Below are 14,939 nucleotides of genomic sequence, written 5' to 3'. Positions count from 1 at the left end.
GTTAAGGGCAGCGTCTCCTCAGTCCCTCAGGCCCTGTCTCTGGTTTGCAGCCATCTCACCTGGTTCCAGGCTCAGTTTTAAGCACCAGCTTCAGGGGAGATTCCTGTGAGAAGTTGATTTTCTGGTTCTTTAAGCTTTAAACGTTAATATGCCTCACCTGTAAATTCAATATCTGCGAATGTCACCTAAATTCCCCCTCAGTTTGGCGAGCCACAGGATACCACTAAACTCTGAAGGTGGCTAAGTGGCTCTTTGCAAGTAGAAACCCTTTTTACTCAGTGCTCAGTGGGGAATATTTTTGAAATTGATGCTATGTTTATGCACCAGACTGAGTCTGACAGTGAATTTACTGGAAGGATGTATTCCTTATTCAGAAGAGTTTGCAAGAAAGATCTTGCCTTCTCAACTTGCCAGCTCCCGTTTTTTCCAGGATAGATCCTGTGCCAAATGTGCCCTTTGAATTTTCATTAGTTTCAGCAGAAACACATCTGCACTTTAGAAGGGAGGAGCTGGCACGAGCTGCCACACAGGATGAAGATCTGTTATCATGGAGGGGCAAGGCAGCGATGGAAGATTTATGGACGTGCTGGAAACAGAGCAGGGCAGCAGTCCGGAGAAATAAATGTGTGTCACTGCTTGGGGATGGGAAACATCTTGCCTTCAGCTGGATTTCTCCTAGATCTAGCCATCCCCACAGATGGGCAGTGCTGCCTGGGGTGCTGCTGGCTTGCCCTCCTACAAGGCTGAACTGTCCTGAGCTGCCCAGGCCCTGGTTTTGGGGCATTTTCATCTGTTCTGGACAGATCTGGGATCTCTGCACAGGGAGGAGGCTGATTCTGAGGTTCCTTTCAAAGTCAGAACTCCATTTTCCCCCCACGAATAAATCCAGTTGCTTCTGTTTTCATTGCCCTCACTGTCTGGCTAAAAGTCACTGCAGAAACTTCCTTGAAAAATATTCCATCTTTAGAATAATTTTTCTTCTGGGGGAACTGTTGCAGCAAGGACACTGGTGCTAGGCATTGCAAACCAGTAACAATCACAGCTGTTGGTACGTGCATTATAGACACCACTCACTGAAAGTGATGGCAGCTTGAATAAATGCAGATGGAGCCTTCAGGAAAGCAGTGGCAGTACCTTGCTCCTCTAATATGCTTCCCGATCTCCATCCCACCCAGCAGTTACGCTGGGTCATCTCATCTTCCAGGGGCTTCCTGCTGCTACTTTGAGCACAAAGTCCTAAATCAAAGCCCTTTAGAGTCTGCTTTGTGCCAGCGTCTTTTTCTGTGCCTGATGGCTCCAGAAATCCTTCTTCCTGTGTGTGTTTCCCTTACAGTCCTGACAACCAGAGGGATCTGGGCTTTGCCCCTCGTGTCCTGCGTGCCACTCCCTTGTTCCTGTCCCCTTCACAGCGAGGAACTGTTGTGGTTTGCTTTAGAAAATGTTGGTCTGAAGAAATCTGTTCCTCTCGGCATTCCTTGGCTTTAGTACTGTTTGATTTGCCAGATCACCTCTGGCAGCACAGAAAGCACTCGAGGGAATGACCCTCCCCAGGGCACCCCAGCCCTGCGCCTCACTCCCTCAGGGGGTTTGTGCTGCTGGTGCCGATCCCTCCTTTCCCTCTCCCTGTTCCCGGCACTCCAGCACTGCCGGGGACAGGACAGCTCCCAGAAGAGAGGCGGCGTCTGGAGTGTTACGGCAAAGGCGCTGTAACTGTGCTGGACCCTGGGTGGAGTCCGAAATGGAGGAACTGCTGCCTGAACTCCCCTCTGCTGCCTTCTCTCTGTCCCCTGGCCCCTCCCTGGGCTGTGTGTACTCATGTAGCTGTAGGAGATTTGCAGCATTTCTCAGTCTGAGGGAGGCAAAGTCAGAGCCTTGCTTTGCAGACAGAAGTATCTGGTTTTGTTCAGAGATCTACTCCAGGGTTTTTTATTCCAAATTTTGGACAGGACAAAGAACCCCTGATCTTGTGAGGGTCAGGAGGTACTTCTGTAATAAAAATCATAACACCTTTGATAAAACACGGAGTGTTTACAAGTGTGAGACATTGCATTTTTCATGCATTTCCACTGTGTCACCATCCCTGTGCCAGGGAATCCATCCCCAGGTTCTGCGCTGTCCTTCCCCTGTGCTTTGTGCACATGTATTTCAGGCACAAGTAAGCTGGCACATGTAGTGCATAAATATTTAACCACCTTGTCTGGAAGTTCTCCTTTAGAAGCTTACATGCTTTGAAGCCTACATATTTCTGCCTGAGGGATTAATGGTGCAAAAAGAAATCAGTGTAAAACTGGAAACAGCTCTAGGAAATTTGTTCTGAACTTCTCATGTTCAGCTTCAGGACCTATTTCCCCTAAAAACGCGGGGATGCAACAGGTTTTGAAGTTTTGTCTCTGAAGCTAAATTTTACTTCAGAATATCAGTGGCAGTGAGCATGCTTGGGCATGGAAGAGCCAGAGGAGAATCCAGAGCTTGCCTGACAGGTGGGTTTTCATCTCAGTGGAAATGTCAGCTCATCATTTCAGGAGCTGACTATAGCAAAATGCTGTAGTTGCTGTCTTTCTTTCAGCAAGGAAACATTTCTGTTCAGCCACAGGAGAGCCTTGGCAGGGGCAGTTCACCCTTGGCAGCAGCAGCAGGGACAGACTATACAGAACCCCAGAATCCTGGGATGGTTGGGGTTGGAAGGGACCTCTGGAGATCACCCAGTCCAACCCCCCTGCCAAGGCAGGGCCACCTGGAGCAGGTGACACAGGAATTTGGATTTTAGGGATGTCTCCAGAGAGGGAGGCTCCACGCCCTCCTGGGCAGCTATTCCGGGGCTCTGCCCCCTCCATGGACAGAAATCCTTCCTCAGGTTGAGGTGGAACTTGTTGTGTTTCAGTTCATGACCACTGCTCCTCATCCTGTCACTGGCACCACTGAGCAGTGTGGTCAGAGTCTGGCACCATCCTCTGACGGCCCCTGGGGACATTTGTGTGGATTGATGGGATCCCCTCTCAGCCTTCCCTTCCTCACCCTGACCAGGCCCAGCTCCCACAGCCTCTCCTCACAAGAGAGATGCTCCAGACCCCTCATCCTCTCTGTGGCCCCCTCTGGACCTTCAGATCTCCCACAACTGGACCATTCTGGGTGTGCATTATCCCTTTTCCCTCAGAAGGGCTCGTGGCTGAGGGAAGGCAGGGTCAGGCTGGGGCAGCTCTGCCTGGCACAGATGTTGTTCTGCCCCACTGCTGCTCCCCCAGAGTCCCATCCCCTTCAAAGGCTCTGCATGTGGGCCTCCATAAACACCATCCTCAGGTACCACAGGGAGAAGACTGATCCGGCCTCATCCTGAGCCTGACTTCCCTGCTGAGACTGCTGACGAAGCTGCTAATTAATTCTGACTGTCACAGGATTTTTGTGCATGTATTCTGTATTTATAGCTTGTTGGCTTTTACACTGACATTTTATGAGATTACCCATTTTGTATATAATTGATACTAATAACAAAGAAAAAAAAAAGAACACAATTATCACAGTAATACCAAACAATTAGCCACAGGAAACTGTCTGTCACTTGTAGATGTGTTCAGGTGTGTGTGTGGCCCCTGTATTGATGGTCTGGGTAATACTGACCATGGAGCATTAGAAAAAGGGACAAACAAACTTGCATTTGCGGAATTACCATGGTGCAAATGTGACTTTCAGAAGGGGAAGCAGACTTTTTCAGCTGCTTTTTCGTGAGGTGGCTGCAAGGAAATAGGATCCCAGCTGGAGGAGGATATCCCCATGTCCATGCCCTGGCTCCCATCAAAGGCAGATGGGTTTACTCCTCGCTGCAGTTCAGTGCCAGGCTGGTTTTCCACATGTCCTGGGGGAAACCTGCCGGGTTTTACATTCCTGTGCTGAAGGGTCCGCCGTGGCTGTGGGAACCTGGTGTATTTATCTACCCCTCCAATCCCTCGGGATGCTGTGGCTCCGCCTCCCGGGGCTGCCTTACCTTGAAGAAGGTCATGGTGGATCCGTCTCTGACAGCCCCGTACTCTATCTTGGTTTGCTTTGCCAGGTCATCTGCCGAGTCGATGGGGGATTCCATCCTCTCCACAGTCAGGAAGGCAGCCAGGTTGGCAGTGTAGGATGAGATTATGATTAAGGTGAAAAACCACCATATTCCTCCAACTATTCTGGTGGAAAGAGCTTTGGGCATCAGCTCTGATCCTGTTACAACACCACCAAGACAATCGTATTAAAATGAGGCTGAAGGATGCCTTGCCTGATACCACAGACTGGTTTTAGGCACACAATGCTTTTATGAGCTGCAGCATGATAAAATGGTTTCAACAATAATCTCACAGATGCACAGCTGACATTTATAATGGTAACACACCGGGAAGGGGATGTGCGCCATGATACATGACAAATGGAATTACCCTTGAGCCCCCTTACCTCTCTGAGCTAACCATGCTTGTGATATTAACCTTGTACATCCCCAGCAAGCTAGTCTGGCATTTTTGTCTGCTTCTGGAGTCCCTTTGTGCCTGTACACTGCAATTGATTTTGTAACCAGAGTTCTATTCTGCTCACAAGTATCTGACAGAAATACCTCACAGGAGGAGCCTGCCCTGTGCCTCCTATCGACACATCTCAGCACCAGCAGGGAGGTCAATACAGCTCCAGTGACCTCCAGTGAACCTCAGCTCAGCCCCCAGAAAACCTCTTCCTACCAATGTGTGCTTCACATTTGAGAAATCAGAGGGGTGATGGACACATCCCTCGCATCTTCAGGGCGATGCAAAATTTTGGACACTGTATTTAACACTCATTATTGCTGAACAGGTTTCAGCAGGTCTCTGCCATTGCCCTAGCTCCCCACAGAGCAGCACATGCTACCTGCACTGAAATGGCTTCAGGCAGCTCGGATAACCTCTAACCTCAGCCACAGAGATACTGCTGTTTCCAAGCGCTCTGAGGCAAATTTTCTGCTCTTGTTGGGGGCCCATCCCCACTGAATTCTGTCCATAACGTGGGATTCAAGGATCTGGTTCAGCAAAGCTCTTAGGCTGCCACCTGAGGACTTCTGACTTCAAGTTAAGTTTTTGCATAACTATTTTGCTGATGAGGGATGGACTTAAGAAAATACTTAAGTGCCTGTGAACAGAGTGCTCAGGGCTAAAGCTTTTGATGTGACAAATGTATTTTTATTACTGGAAAGACACGTAGACCTATTATGTCTCCCCAGCTGTTCAATGGGTTCTGCAAGAAATTTCAGCATGTTTCAGAGAAGGTTTTCAGACTTTGCAAAAACTCTTAATGTGACTTTTGGGGCAGAGACCGAAAGGGTAGAACCTTCTCCACCAACCAGCAAACAGATTGGAGCTGGCTTTGTAAACACAGAGCTGTGTCTCTTAAAGGTCAGAGCTAAGCTTAGCCCAAGGGTTGGAGTGTGTTGACAGAACTGCCAAGCAGCGAGAGCAGTCTGAAGGCAAAAACTCTCACTTGAAATTTTCCAGTCCAAAAGGAGTTGTTTCCAGAGCTGTAGCTCTGTCTGGGTTTGTGTTTGGGGTTTTGCTGGGGTTCATGCTTTTTAGATTTTTTTTTTTTAATACAATGAAATATTTCCTCATTGCTCTCTCTTTTTAAGCTGGGGTTGAACTGCAAAAGCTGTGCTGATTCAGGTCACCCTGAAGGAATTCTTGCTTTTAAGCTTAGGCAGCCATACAAATGGAATTCCTACACTTGGCCCTTGATGCTGTGCCCCACCCATGGAACGTGCCAGTGCTGCTCAGGAGTGGATGGAAAATCCCTTGTGCTGCGCTTGTGGGGTGGATGCCAAACCTCCTGTGACTTCTGCAGCAAGTGGTGTTTGTGGGAAAGAACAGGCTCAGTTCACCGGGCTCTGGGCACCACAGCCTGGTGATTCTGCATGGAGTGACTGCTCCGCGGAGGTGAGAGCAAACCCTGCTCCTGGCTGAGTGGGGCAGCATCTCGTTTTCCCCATGGTCATTCCAGTGTCCACCTTTCTGAGTGCCTTGAGGCAGCAAAAAGTTTATCACAGAATAATAGAGTGACCTGGGCTGCAAGGGACCTGCCATGGGCTGGGACTGTCCCAGGCTGCTCCAAGCCCCAATGTCCAGCCTGGCCTCGGACACTGCCAGGGATCCAGGAGCAGCCACAGCTGCCCTGGGCACCCTGTGCCAGGCCCTCCTCACCCTCCCAGGGAGCAACTCCTTCCCAATATCCATCCCTGCCCTCTGGCAGTGGGGAGCCATTCCCTGTGTCCTGTCCCTCCATGCCTTGTCCCCAGTCCCTCTGCAGCTCTCCTGGAGCCCCTTTAGGCCCTGCAGGGGGCTCTGAGCTCTCCCTGGAGCCTTCTCCTCTCCAGGTGAGCACCCCCAGCTCTCCCAGCCTGGCTCCAGAGCAGAGGGGCTCCAGCCCTGCAGCAGCTCCGGGGCCTCCTCTGGACTCTCTCCAGCAGCTCCAGGTCCTTGTGCTGCTGGCCCCAGGGCTGGGGCAGCTCTGCAGGTGGAGTCTCACCTAAGTGGGGTAGAGGGGCAGAATCCCCCTCCCCTGCTGCCCACGCTGGGGGGTCAGCCCGGGATCTGCTCCATCCCCCTGCTCCACCCTGGCGCTCTCTGCCCCGTCCCTGGCTGAGCTGGGCTCTGAGGGACAGCTCTCCTTTCTGACAGTGACAGCTTCCCTGGATGGATTGGATGAAATGCGCCCTGTTTGGATGCTTTCAGAGGATGCAAACATATCTGAGACTTCCAGGGGAAAAACAGGGGAAGCAGCATCTAAATCAAAATGTTGCCAGCAAGACTCAGGGGCAGAGACAATACTTGCTGAAGTCTCTCTAGTGCCTTTTTATGGCAGACATGACAGCCAATCCTGATCCAGACTTTGCTCACGCTCTGTAGAAAAGAGAAAGTCTGATCATCACATTTTAAAATTTAATCACAAGTGGCTTCTAGTCAAGCATAACGAGCAGCTGCTGCCAAGGAGGAGGAGCGCAACGCTAGACCCAGACTTCCACCACCACTCACATCATGTCCAAACTCTTCACGTGACCATGATGCACAGACAATCACACCACAAGTTTGCACATGGAAACATTTGTGTTGCCTTACAAATGTTTTTTGCGGTTTTTTTCCTTTCTTTCTTTCTTTTTTTCTCTTTCTTTGGTTTTGTTTTGAATCTTCTTAAAAGACAAGCAGAGTCTGGTTGGGGCTGACTGTCATGTACCCAAGGTAGTGGTAACGAGCAGACACTGCATCCCACAGTTTGCTGTGGATGATGGTAAACTCCAAAAAAGGCAGGACAGGAAACACAGAATCCTGGGGCACTTTCACACACAGGGCCACCACAGTTAGATACACACACCTGCCTGATACTGTAAAACCTCAGCCTGTGTTTTACTGACAAATTGGAAGGAAAACAAAACCAAAAAGCTCCAAAACAAAGCAGAAATGCTCTTCTTTCATCCAACCTCCTTCAAAGCAATTTCTGTGGGGAAGCTCTATATCCTCTCAATACAATAATGCACCATTAAAAGCAAGTGCATCTTAGGTACAATACAAACTTTATTCTCTACCATATCTAGGAAAAAGTCCTCTTTATTTTAAAATTTCTTTTACTGCTACTCATGTCTGTTAAAGAGGAAAGAGTAAACTGTACCTGTGTGACTGCAGAGATGGTTTTACATTCCTTACTTAAATTTTTAGGAATTTAATACCAAGGTACCGCTGGGCTTTGCCTTTTTGGTTGTCGTGGAGTGGGGTCTTTTTTGTTCAGCTTTGATTGAACTTGAAAAGTTTGTCAGAAAACATTTTCTCTCTTTTCAGTGGAGCCCAGTTTTGGTGAAAAGTGGTTTAATTGGATACCTTAGAACATAAATGCCATAAACAAATGTGTTTAGTACACAGGTCTATTTGAGTTCCCACATGGAGTAAGCTTCACTGCCCCTCCTTGGCACCTGAGTAAAATGTCAGCTCTTTCCAAAATCATCAGCAACGGGGGCTTGTGACTGGGTTAAGTTAAGGCTTCTGGGGTTGGATGCATTTACAGAGGGATGGGACTCACACCTGCAGGAAAGCCATAGAAAACAAGGGTTTGGTGTTGGTTTTAAGCAACGTGTTTGACAAGTGCCTGCAAACTCAACAACCCTTCTGGAGAAAGAGCATCTTCCCTTGTTTGGCAGCTGGAACAGTTCTTCTAGGGCAGCTAAGGCTGTTTGTGTTGGGATGGAGCCCAACATTTTCCTGTTGCCAAACCTCTCATACCAATGAACTCAAATTGAGCGTGAAGCACTTCATATCCCTCTTGCAATTAATTCACATTTCAGCTGCAGAACGTCTGCGTGGTCCTGTCTGCTCCCCCTTCTCTCAGCTGCTTGCCCTCCTTCCTCCTGGTCGGGGTTGCACAGGTTCCCCTGTGGCAGTGGCACATGGCTTTGTTCCCTTCTGCTACTCTGGGTGTGTGAGATCAGGTTTTACAGTACATGCTGCATTTACAGAGGGTGGAGTTTACCAGCACAGAAGCCCTTGAGCAGACTGTGGGACGTGTGCGAGACCGAAGTGTAACCGGTGTACCTTGCTGCATGAGAGCTCCAACTCCAAACCAGAAACTATTTAGTAAAGTAAAATTGTTTTCCACCACATCTGAGTCTGGGTTGCACGGGTGGGGGTTATACCACTCGTATGGTGTAAACCTGTGGCAGTCAACAGAAACAGTCTGTAAACATCGAGCAGAGGACACACAGCAAACCTGCTGAGCGGTGCTCCCCGGCACGGCACCACGCAGGGAATGGGCAAGGGACAGCCTGGCCTGGAGGGCTGGCCCCGGGACATCCAGCAAAGGAGAGCCTGGCCTGGAGGGCTGGCCCCGGGACATCCAGCAAAGGAGAGCCTGCCATGGAGGGCTGGCCCCGGGACATCATCAGCGCCCTGTGCCAGTGGTGGAGCAGCTGTGGAGCGATGGCTGGCACAGTGCTGGGCCTGGCACGGGGCTGCTGCTCCTCTCCTCCCTGCCACAGCCCCACAGATCCCTGCCCTGCTCACGGGGCACCGCTGGGATCCACGGGGCTGCTCCTGGGAAGCATTTTGGGAATAAGGAAGGAGCAGCAGCCCTTTCAGGGCAGCAGCGCTCGCTGTCTGTGGGCGCTGGACGTGCTCTCCCTGCAGCAGCAGGTGCCCATCATTCCCAGAATCACTGGATGCTCTGAGCTGGCGGGGCCCCACCGGGATGTGGAGTCCCACTCTGAAGGACAGGGCCCATACAGGACCAGCCCCACAGCCTGGGCCTTAGGAGCACCCTGCTCTGCCCGCTCTGGGGGGCGTTCGGAGCAGCGGCAGCTCCAAAGCCACAGGGACGCAGGATGGGCACTGCAGAGGGATTCCTGGAAGAACTCTGGGCTAAGCACACACCCAGCAGGAGCACCCCGAGGACCGTTCCTCCTCAGGGTGCCTGCTCTGGCTCTCCAGTGCAGCGTTGCTTCCTCATGGAGCGTGTGAATGCAGCTCTAATCGACAACCTCACCCAACGTTCTAATTACTGTTGCAACAGTATAATTACGCATTGAATCTATGCACGGTTGAGAGCGGAGTGCCTTGCTTAGCTGAGTAATGAAATCTGGTAATAATGAACCTGTTAATTGGGAGAGGGTGTAGCTTAGGATGCCATCAGCTGCACAATACCCAGAACGAGAGTAGCAAAAAATCACAACAAAAGACAAAGTTTTCAGGTTCAAGTTACAACAGTTCTGCATGCACCCGTCACAAGAAAAGCAATTCCCAAGTTATGTTTCAGATTTCTGCTGGAATAATGGAAGCAGGTGTTGTGGAGTGACCAGACTGTTCCCGACTCAGTCCATGCACACAGAGGGAAGCACATCCCTAGCAGGAGACCCTGAATTAGGACCAGTAGGTTGCCAACAGCCCTAGGAGTGACAAGCTCCCCCCACAGTGTTCACACAGGGCAGGAAGAAGAATAAATCCCTCTGCCTGACCTGCCTGGAAAGCCCAAGGCTGGGATTTTGCAGGGTTTCAGAAAACCACCGCATTCAGTGAGTTGGACACAAATGTCTCATCACAGAAAGAGCAGGAGAGCCACTGCTAGAAAGTGGCCATGAAATTCTGGCAGCAAAGCTCTGTCTTCCAGACTGGAAAGGTTTTTCTAGCCCTGGGTATATATTTCAATGAGTTAGCAGGGTGTCTGCCTCTTTTTCACCTTGAAACAAAAGCTGATTTTCTTCTCGTGTTCCTATTGCTGTGCTGAGCTCTGGTTTACAGTTCAGCAGAATTCACTGCTCAGACCTTCTGTTTTCCTGGCCTTTTTTCCCCATGGTTTTCTCCCTCTTCAGCAGCAGCTGTGCTGAGGTTTCTGATAAAGGTGAGATGCTCAAGGTCACCCAAGCACCTTTTATCACAGCCTCTGTGTGACTTATTGACTCAGCTACTTGGCTCTACCATCACTGATGTAACAGCACAGCTGACATGGCATTAGCAGAAAGGGGAATTTTGGCAGAAAGCACCTCGTTCATTCACTGCCAATGTACTTGGGACAGAGCTTTGCCAGTCTGCAGCCCTTCAGCGTGATAAAAACTTCCGTGTTTGAGATTAAAAATAAATGTAACAATGACAGGGCTACCTAAGGCTCAGAGACAAATGAGAAATTATCCAGCTGCTGAAAGTTAAATAACAGGAGGATTATACCGGTCTGTGCACATGATTCCCAAGTATTTGTTTTCAGGAACTGATGTCAAAATGTGTGTAACCATTTAATTTACTGCAGCAGTGTTTAGATGGTTTCTGGGGTTATTAAAACCAACCGATATTTGCTGAAACACTTCGCAAATCTTACAGAAATTTTGATGTATTTGGAGACGTGGACAGGTCTCGATGTGGGTTGCAAGAACAGCTTAGCTTAAAATGCATAAATCCAAATTAACTTGAACACAATTTCACTTCTTCAACCCATGCAGCTGAATGTAACCAGGCACTGCTTTCCGGCAGCAGCTCAAGGAAAGCATTTATGTTCCCTTCCACTGTTCTGAAGTGCAGAGGGCTGGGGGATGTTTTCAGTCTTGGCACACAACTGCAGAAAAGTCAGTCTGTCAGAGTGGAGCAGATTCCAGATTAGTCATGACTGAGATCATGGGTTGTGTACAGTAGCGTTATTATTTATGGTACAGTGAGACGCTGCAGGAGCCTGCGGGAAGTCACGAGTAATTGTACACAGCCCCACAGCTGCCAGGGTGGGATAAACTCTCCTCTCACCTCGGGCCACCCCGGGAAGTTAACCCCTGACCTCTCCTCCTGTAATTCACAGAACAATTTCAGTTGGAAAAGACTTCCAAGGTTGGACCTCCAGCAAAACTAGGTTCACCTTTTGGGTTTTTTACCTTTGAACTGTGTGCACCGTGAGTGGAAAAGGGAAATGCCTACATGCAAGGAACAAGCTGCTTTTCAGCACATGTCTGCTGGGGTGCTGCCTCCTGATGCATCCCGTTGGATATTTCTCTTGGAACAGCCCTTAGGAAAAGCAAAACCTCAGCGCAATACACAAAGGGGACAGCAGTGTTGATGAGAAAATACCAAGCCTTTGCAGAAAGGTTTTAGGATTGGATAACCCCCTTAGGATGGTTTGATAGCCCTGTACTCCAGAGCCCATCCAACACCTGCGAGGGGAGAGGCTGTGGGTGCGTCTAAAACTCTGTCCTGGCCTTACCTGGCAATGACAAAGAGGACACAGCTGACTCCAAGGCAGGCCAGGAGAACGTACATCCAAATATCCGGGGAGAGAGGGTTTAAAAAGGAGAAAACGCCGGGGTTGGTCCCATTGGGCTTCCGGTACAAGATACTGATTCCCAGCGTCATGAAGGGCTTGGAAAAGTCAATCACTTTCTCTCTGACATAGGTAATGGTGAGAGGAGCAACAGCCAGGTCAGCTTTCTGGGAACACAAAAGGGAAAACACTCGTCTCCTTCATGTTCAGCAAACCCACCGCAACTCCCTCCATTTCTTCCCCAAGAACTAAAAAATATGCCAAATTTGGCTCAAATTCAACAAAATTTAACATTTCTAGGGTATTTTGGGGGGGTGACACTCTGTTTTCTCTTTTTACAAGGCAGGGGAAATTTGGGATGTGGCCACTGATGGAGGTTTCCCCCCAGCACCTGCAAACTGTTCATTCAGACACTCCTACTCTGATGGGTGGCAGAACAGACACAGCAGTGGCTCTAAAAAGCGAAAACCACAGCAAAGATTTCATTCTAAAATACCCCAGGTGAAAGGAGAATAGAGAGAGAAGGGTTCAGTCTTACATGATCTATGAGTTCCTTGACCATCCCATTCCACTCTCCCTTGTCATTCTGGGCTCCGTATTTGCCGTCAGAAACGAGCTTGACCTCATAGATGAAGCCTAAAATATTTGACAGCTCCTTTAGCAAGTCCAGGCAGTACCCCTCGAATCTGTCATTGCCATACAAGGGCTTGTCAGACTTCTTGTACATCACATAGGGATCCTCCTGCAGGAAAAGACAGCAGTCAGTCAGCGAGAGACCTGAGGCTTGCCTTGGGTTGGATCAGTTTCTCTACACGATGGTGATGTTTTCCAAAGGGATTGCGAGTAGATGGAAACCAACAATTTTCCCTGTGCATTAAAAGCTGTTCTAGGTGTGTTAACAAACTCACTGAACGAATTAGAGATGAGCATAAGGGCCCTAATTTTCAGTGGAATGGACCATTTGTGGCTCCCAGGAGCTTTAATTCCAGTTGTGCCCAGCAGCTCCAAACTCAGACCCAAGGTCTGGATCCTACATTGTCCCACTCCAAGGGACAGGAAGGGATACTGATGGAGAGAGGATCCAAATAACAGAGAAAAACCCTAAGGGGAACCTAACATTTTATATTCTGTGAAAAATAAGCATTTACTGAGAAAAGTCTTCAAATGGAGCAACGAGGGAATGGAGAACAGAAAAGGCAGATTGCAAAGTGCATTTTTGCTTTCCCTTTCTCAGGATTTTTGATAGAAGAAGATCTGGGCAAGCAGTTTGATGTGGCAAAACACCTCTGGCAATAGACAAGTAGTGTAGCAGGGACCCTTTGAGCTCTTTCCCTCCTCCTGAGGGATTAGGCAGAGCAATTGAAAAAAATGTGGCATTACTGGGCAGGCAGAAAGCAGGAGGCAGAGCAGCTCCCAAATCCCCAGTTACACCCTTTCCATTCCTCACAATAAGAACAATGGCTCAATCTGTCTGTTTGCTGTTTGGCACTTCCTTTCAGCCCTCTTTGTCTCATTTTCAGGAAAACAGAGGCTGTATGAGCGCTGAGTGCAAACCTGAGTGGTTATGTGTGTTCGCTCTCCTGGGAGGAAAAGTGCGCAGGGCTCTCTCTGAAATGCTGGAGAAAGTGAAGCAGTTTTGGAGGCAGAGGTTCCTGGGAGTCTTCCACTGGCAGTGGGGTGGTTTCGAGTCAATCTCATGGATGGGTATGTGGATCCTGACCCTACATCTAAGGATCTGGGGAGCCTTACCAGAATGGTGGTGACGATGAGCGTGCGGTTGGCCAAGGAGTCCGTGATGTTGGTGGACCGGTCCTTGTTGCTGTCCGTCATGTTAAGGCCACTGTAGGAGTTCCAGACCCCAATCTGCACAGAGGAGAGCAGGTGAGAGGCTGCCCTAATCCCCTAAACCCCTAAAGCACCGGCCTCGGGGGTCTGGTCACCTCAGGAAGGGACTGAGTGCTGGAGGAGGGCAGGAGCTCGGAAAAAGGCAGCAGCACCAAGGGCTGGTCCAGAACCCCCAGGGAACGACTGCAAAATGCAGAAGTGCAAACCCAGGAGCAGGGAGAGTACAAGGCTTGGCAGTTCAGTGCTGGGGTGGCCAACTGGCTACTAAAGTGGAACACATTGGCTTTGTTCCCTGCTAAAGAAAATCTCAAATGTCTATTTTTATGAGTTTTTAAAAATTTTTTCAATGGCGGAGTTGAGACACGTGGCAAGACCTCTGTCTTCTGATAGAACAGGTTAAAAGCCTGAATAACTACATTGGAGCAGACTGATGGATGCACTGGCCTTTTGCTTGCCCTGTGCCTTCAGCAGGTTTAGTAAAGATTATTCTGTCATTCCTGGACTCCTGCATATGCCAGAGCTGTCAAGGTGATACCATTTCACACATTTGTTCAGCAAACATCAGTGGCCAAAGGCAAATTCCTTTCTAGCCCCAGAGACAGTGACAACTTCCAGTATTTACTACCCAATCCAAAGCCTCCGGGGAAGATCTGTGTGATTTCAGTGAATTTGGATCTACGCCTTGTGGGGGCAGAAATTAGAACCACGTGATTTATTCAGCTCAATATTTACCCAACTTAAATGCAGCCTGGAAGCATCTCCAGTGTTTTTGCCCTTGGACTGTGGTGCCCAGCCTGTCTGAGGGCTGATGTGAGGAGCTCCAGGCGAGGAGCTGGCTCAGGCAGTTTGGTTTGTGCTGGGCACTGTGGAGAGCACAACCATTTCAAACAAACTTGGGGTTTGTGTCCCCGGGTGCCACTGCTCTTGCCTTTCGCAAACTTCTATTTTCCAAATTCTTAATGGGGACAGCCATGCCATTTAAAAAAAAATGCTTATGCCAAGCATTTGTCAGTCATTCCCTTTGTTTCCAAAACTAGATCAGGTTGGAAAGCTGATCTGGAAAGTACACAAATCTACAAAGGAGATAAAGTGTTGGCTATTATGACAGCCTGAGCCAGGAATACAGTGAATATCCTTGGATTTGCACGAGGGTGGATGAGCCCTTCTGCTCACTGTTACTGATGTGGAATGTGTTTTTTGGCTGGCACCAGGGAAGGGCGACAACGACCATGAGAACAGGGAGCTGCATGGCCACGGAGCACACAGAACACACCAGGAGAGCACTGCACATCTGGGCAAGGGGACAGCACCGCAGGGCAGCCCTGGCTGGACGGGGG

The 14,939-nt window shown here is 49.4% G+C and overlaps 1 protein-coding gene across 3 annotated transcripts in view; it reads right to left on the bottom strand.

Annotated features, from left to right (window-relative positions):
• LOC125337154 (glutamate receptor ionotropic, kainate 1) overlaps positions 1-14,939 on the bottom strand; it is a 108,586-nt gene that overhangs the window by 12,128 nt on the left and 81,519 nt on the right. For all 3 annotated transcript variants that reach the window (XM_048326513.1, XM_048326531.1, XM_048326522.1), the window contains 5 exons: positions 13,507-13,620; positions 12,296-12,499; positions 11,701-11,924; positions 8,565-8,683; positions 3,980-4,197 (listed from right to left, as the gene is read on the bottom strand). In XM_048326513.1, coding sequence (XP_048182470.1) covers positions 3,980-4,197; positions 8,565-8,683; positions 11,701-11,924; positions 12,296-12,499; positions 13,507-13,620 — 879 coding nt within the window. The remainder of the gene's footprint in view (positions 1-3,979; positions 4,198-8,564; positions 8,684-11,700; positions 11,925-12,295; positions 12,500-13,506; positions 13,621-14,939) is intronic.

Source organism: Corvus hawaiiensis, chromosome 2 (assembly GCF_020740725.1).
Source record: "Corvus hawaiiensis isolate bCorHaw1 chromosome 2, bCorHaw1.pri.cur, whole genome shotgun sequence".
NCBI lineage: Eukaryota > Metazoa > Chordata > Aves > Passeriformes > Corvidae > Corvus > Corvus hawaiiensis.
The sequence above is the reverse complement of the archived record's forward strand: the minus strand, read 5'-3'. Positions and strand labels throughout refer to the sequence as shown.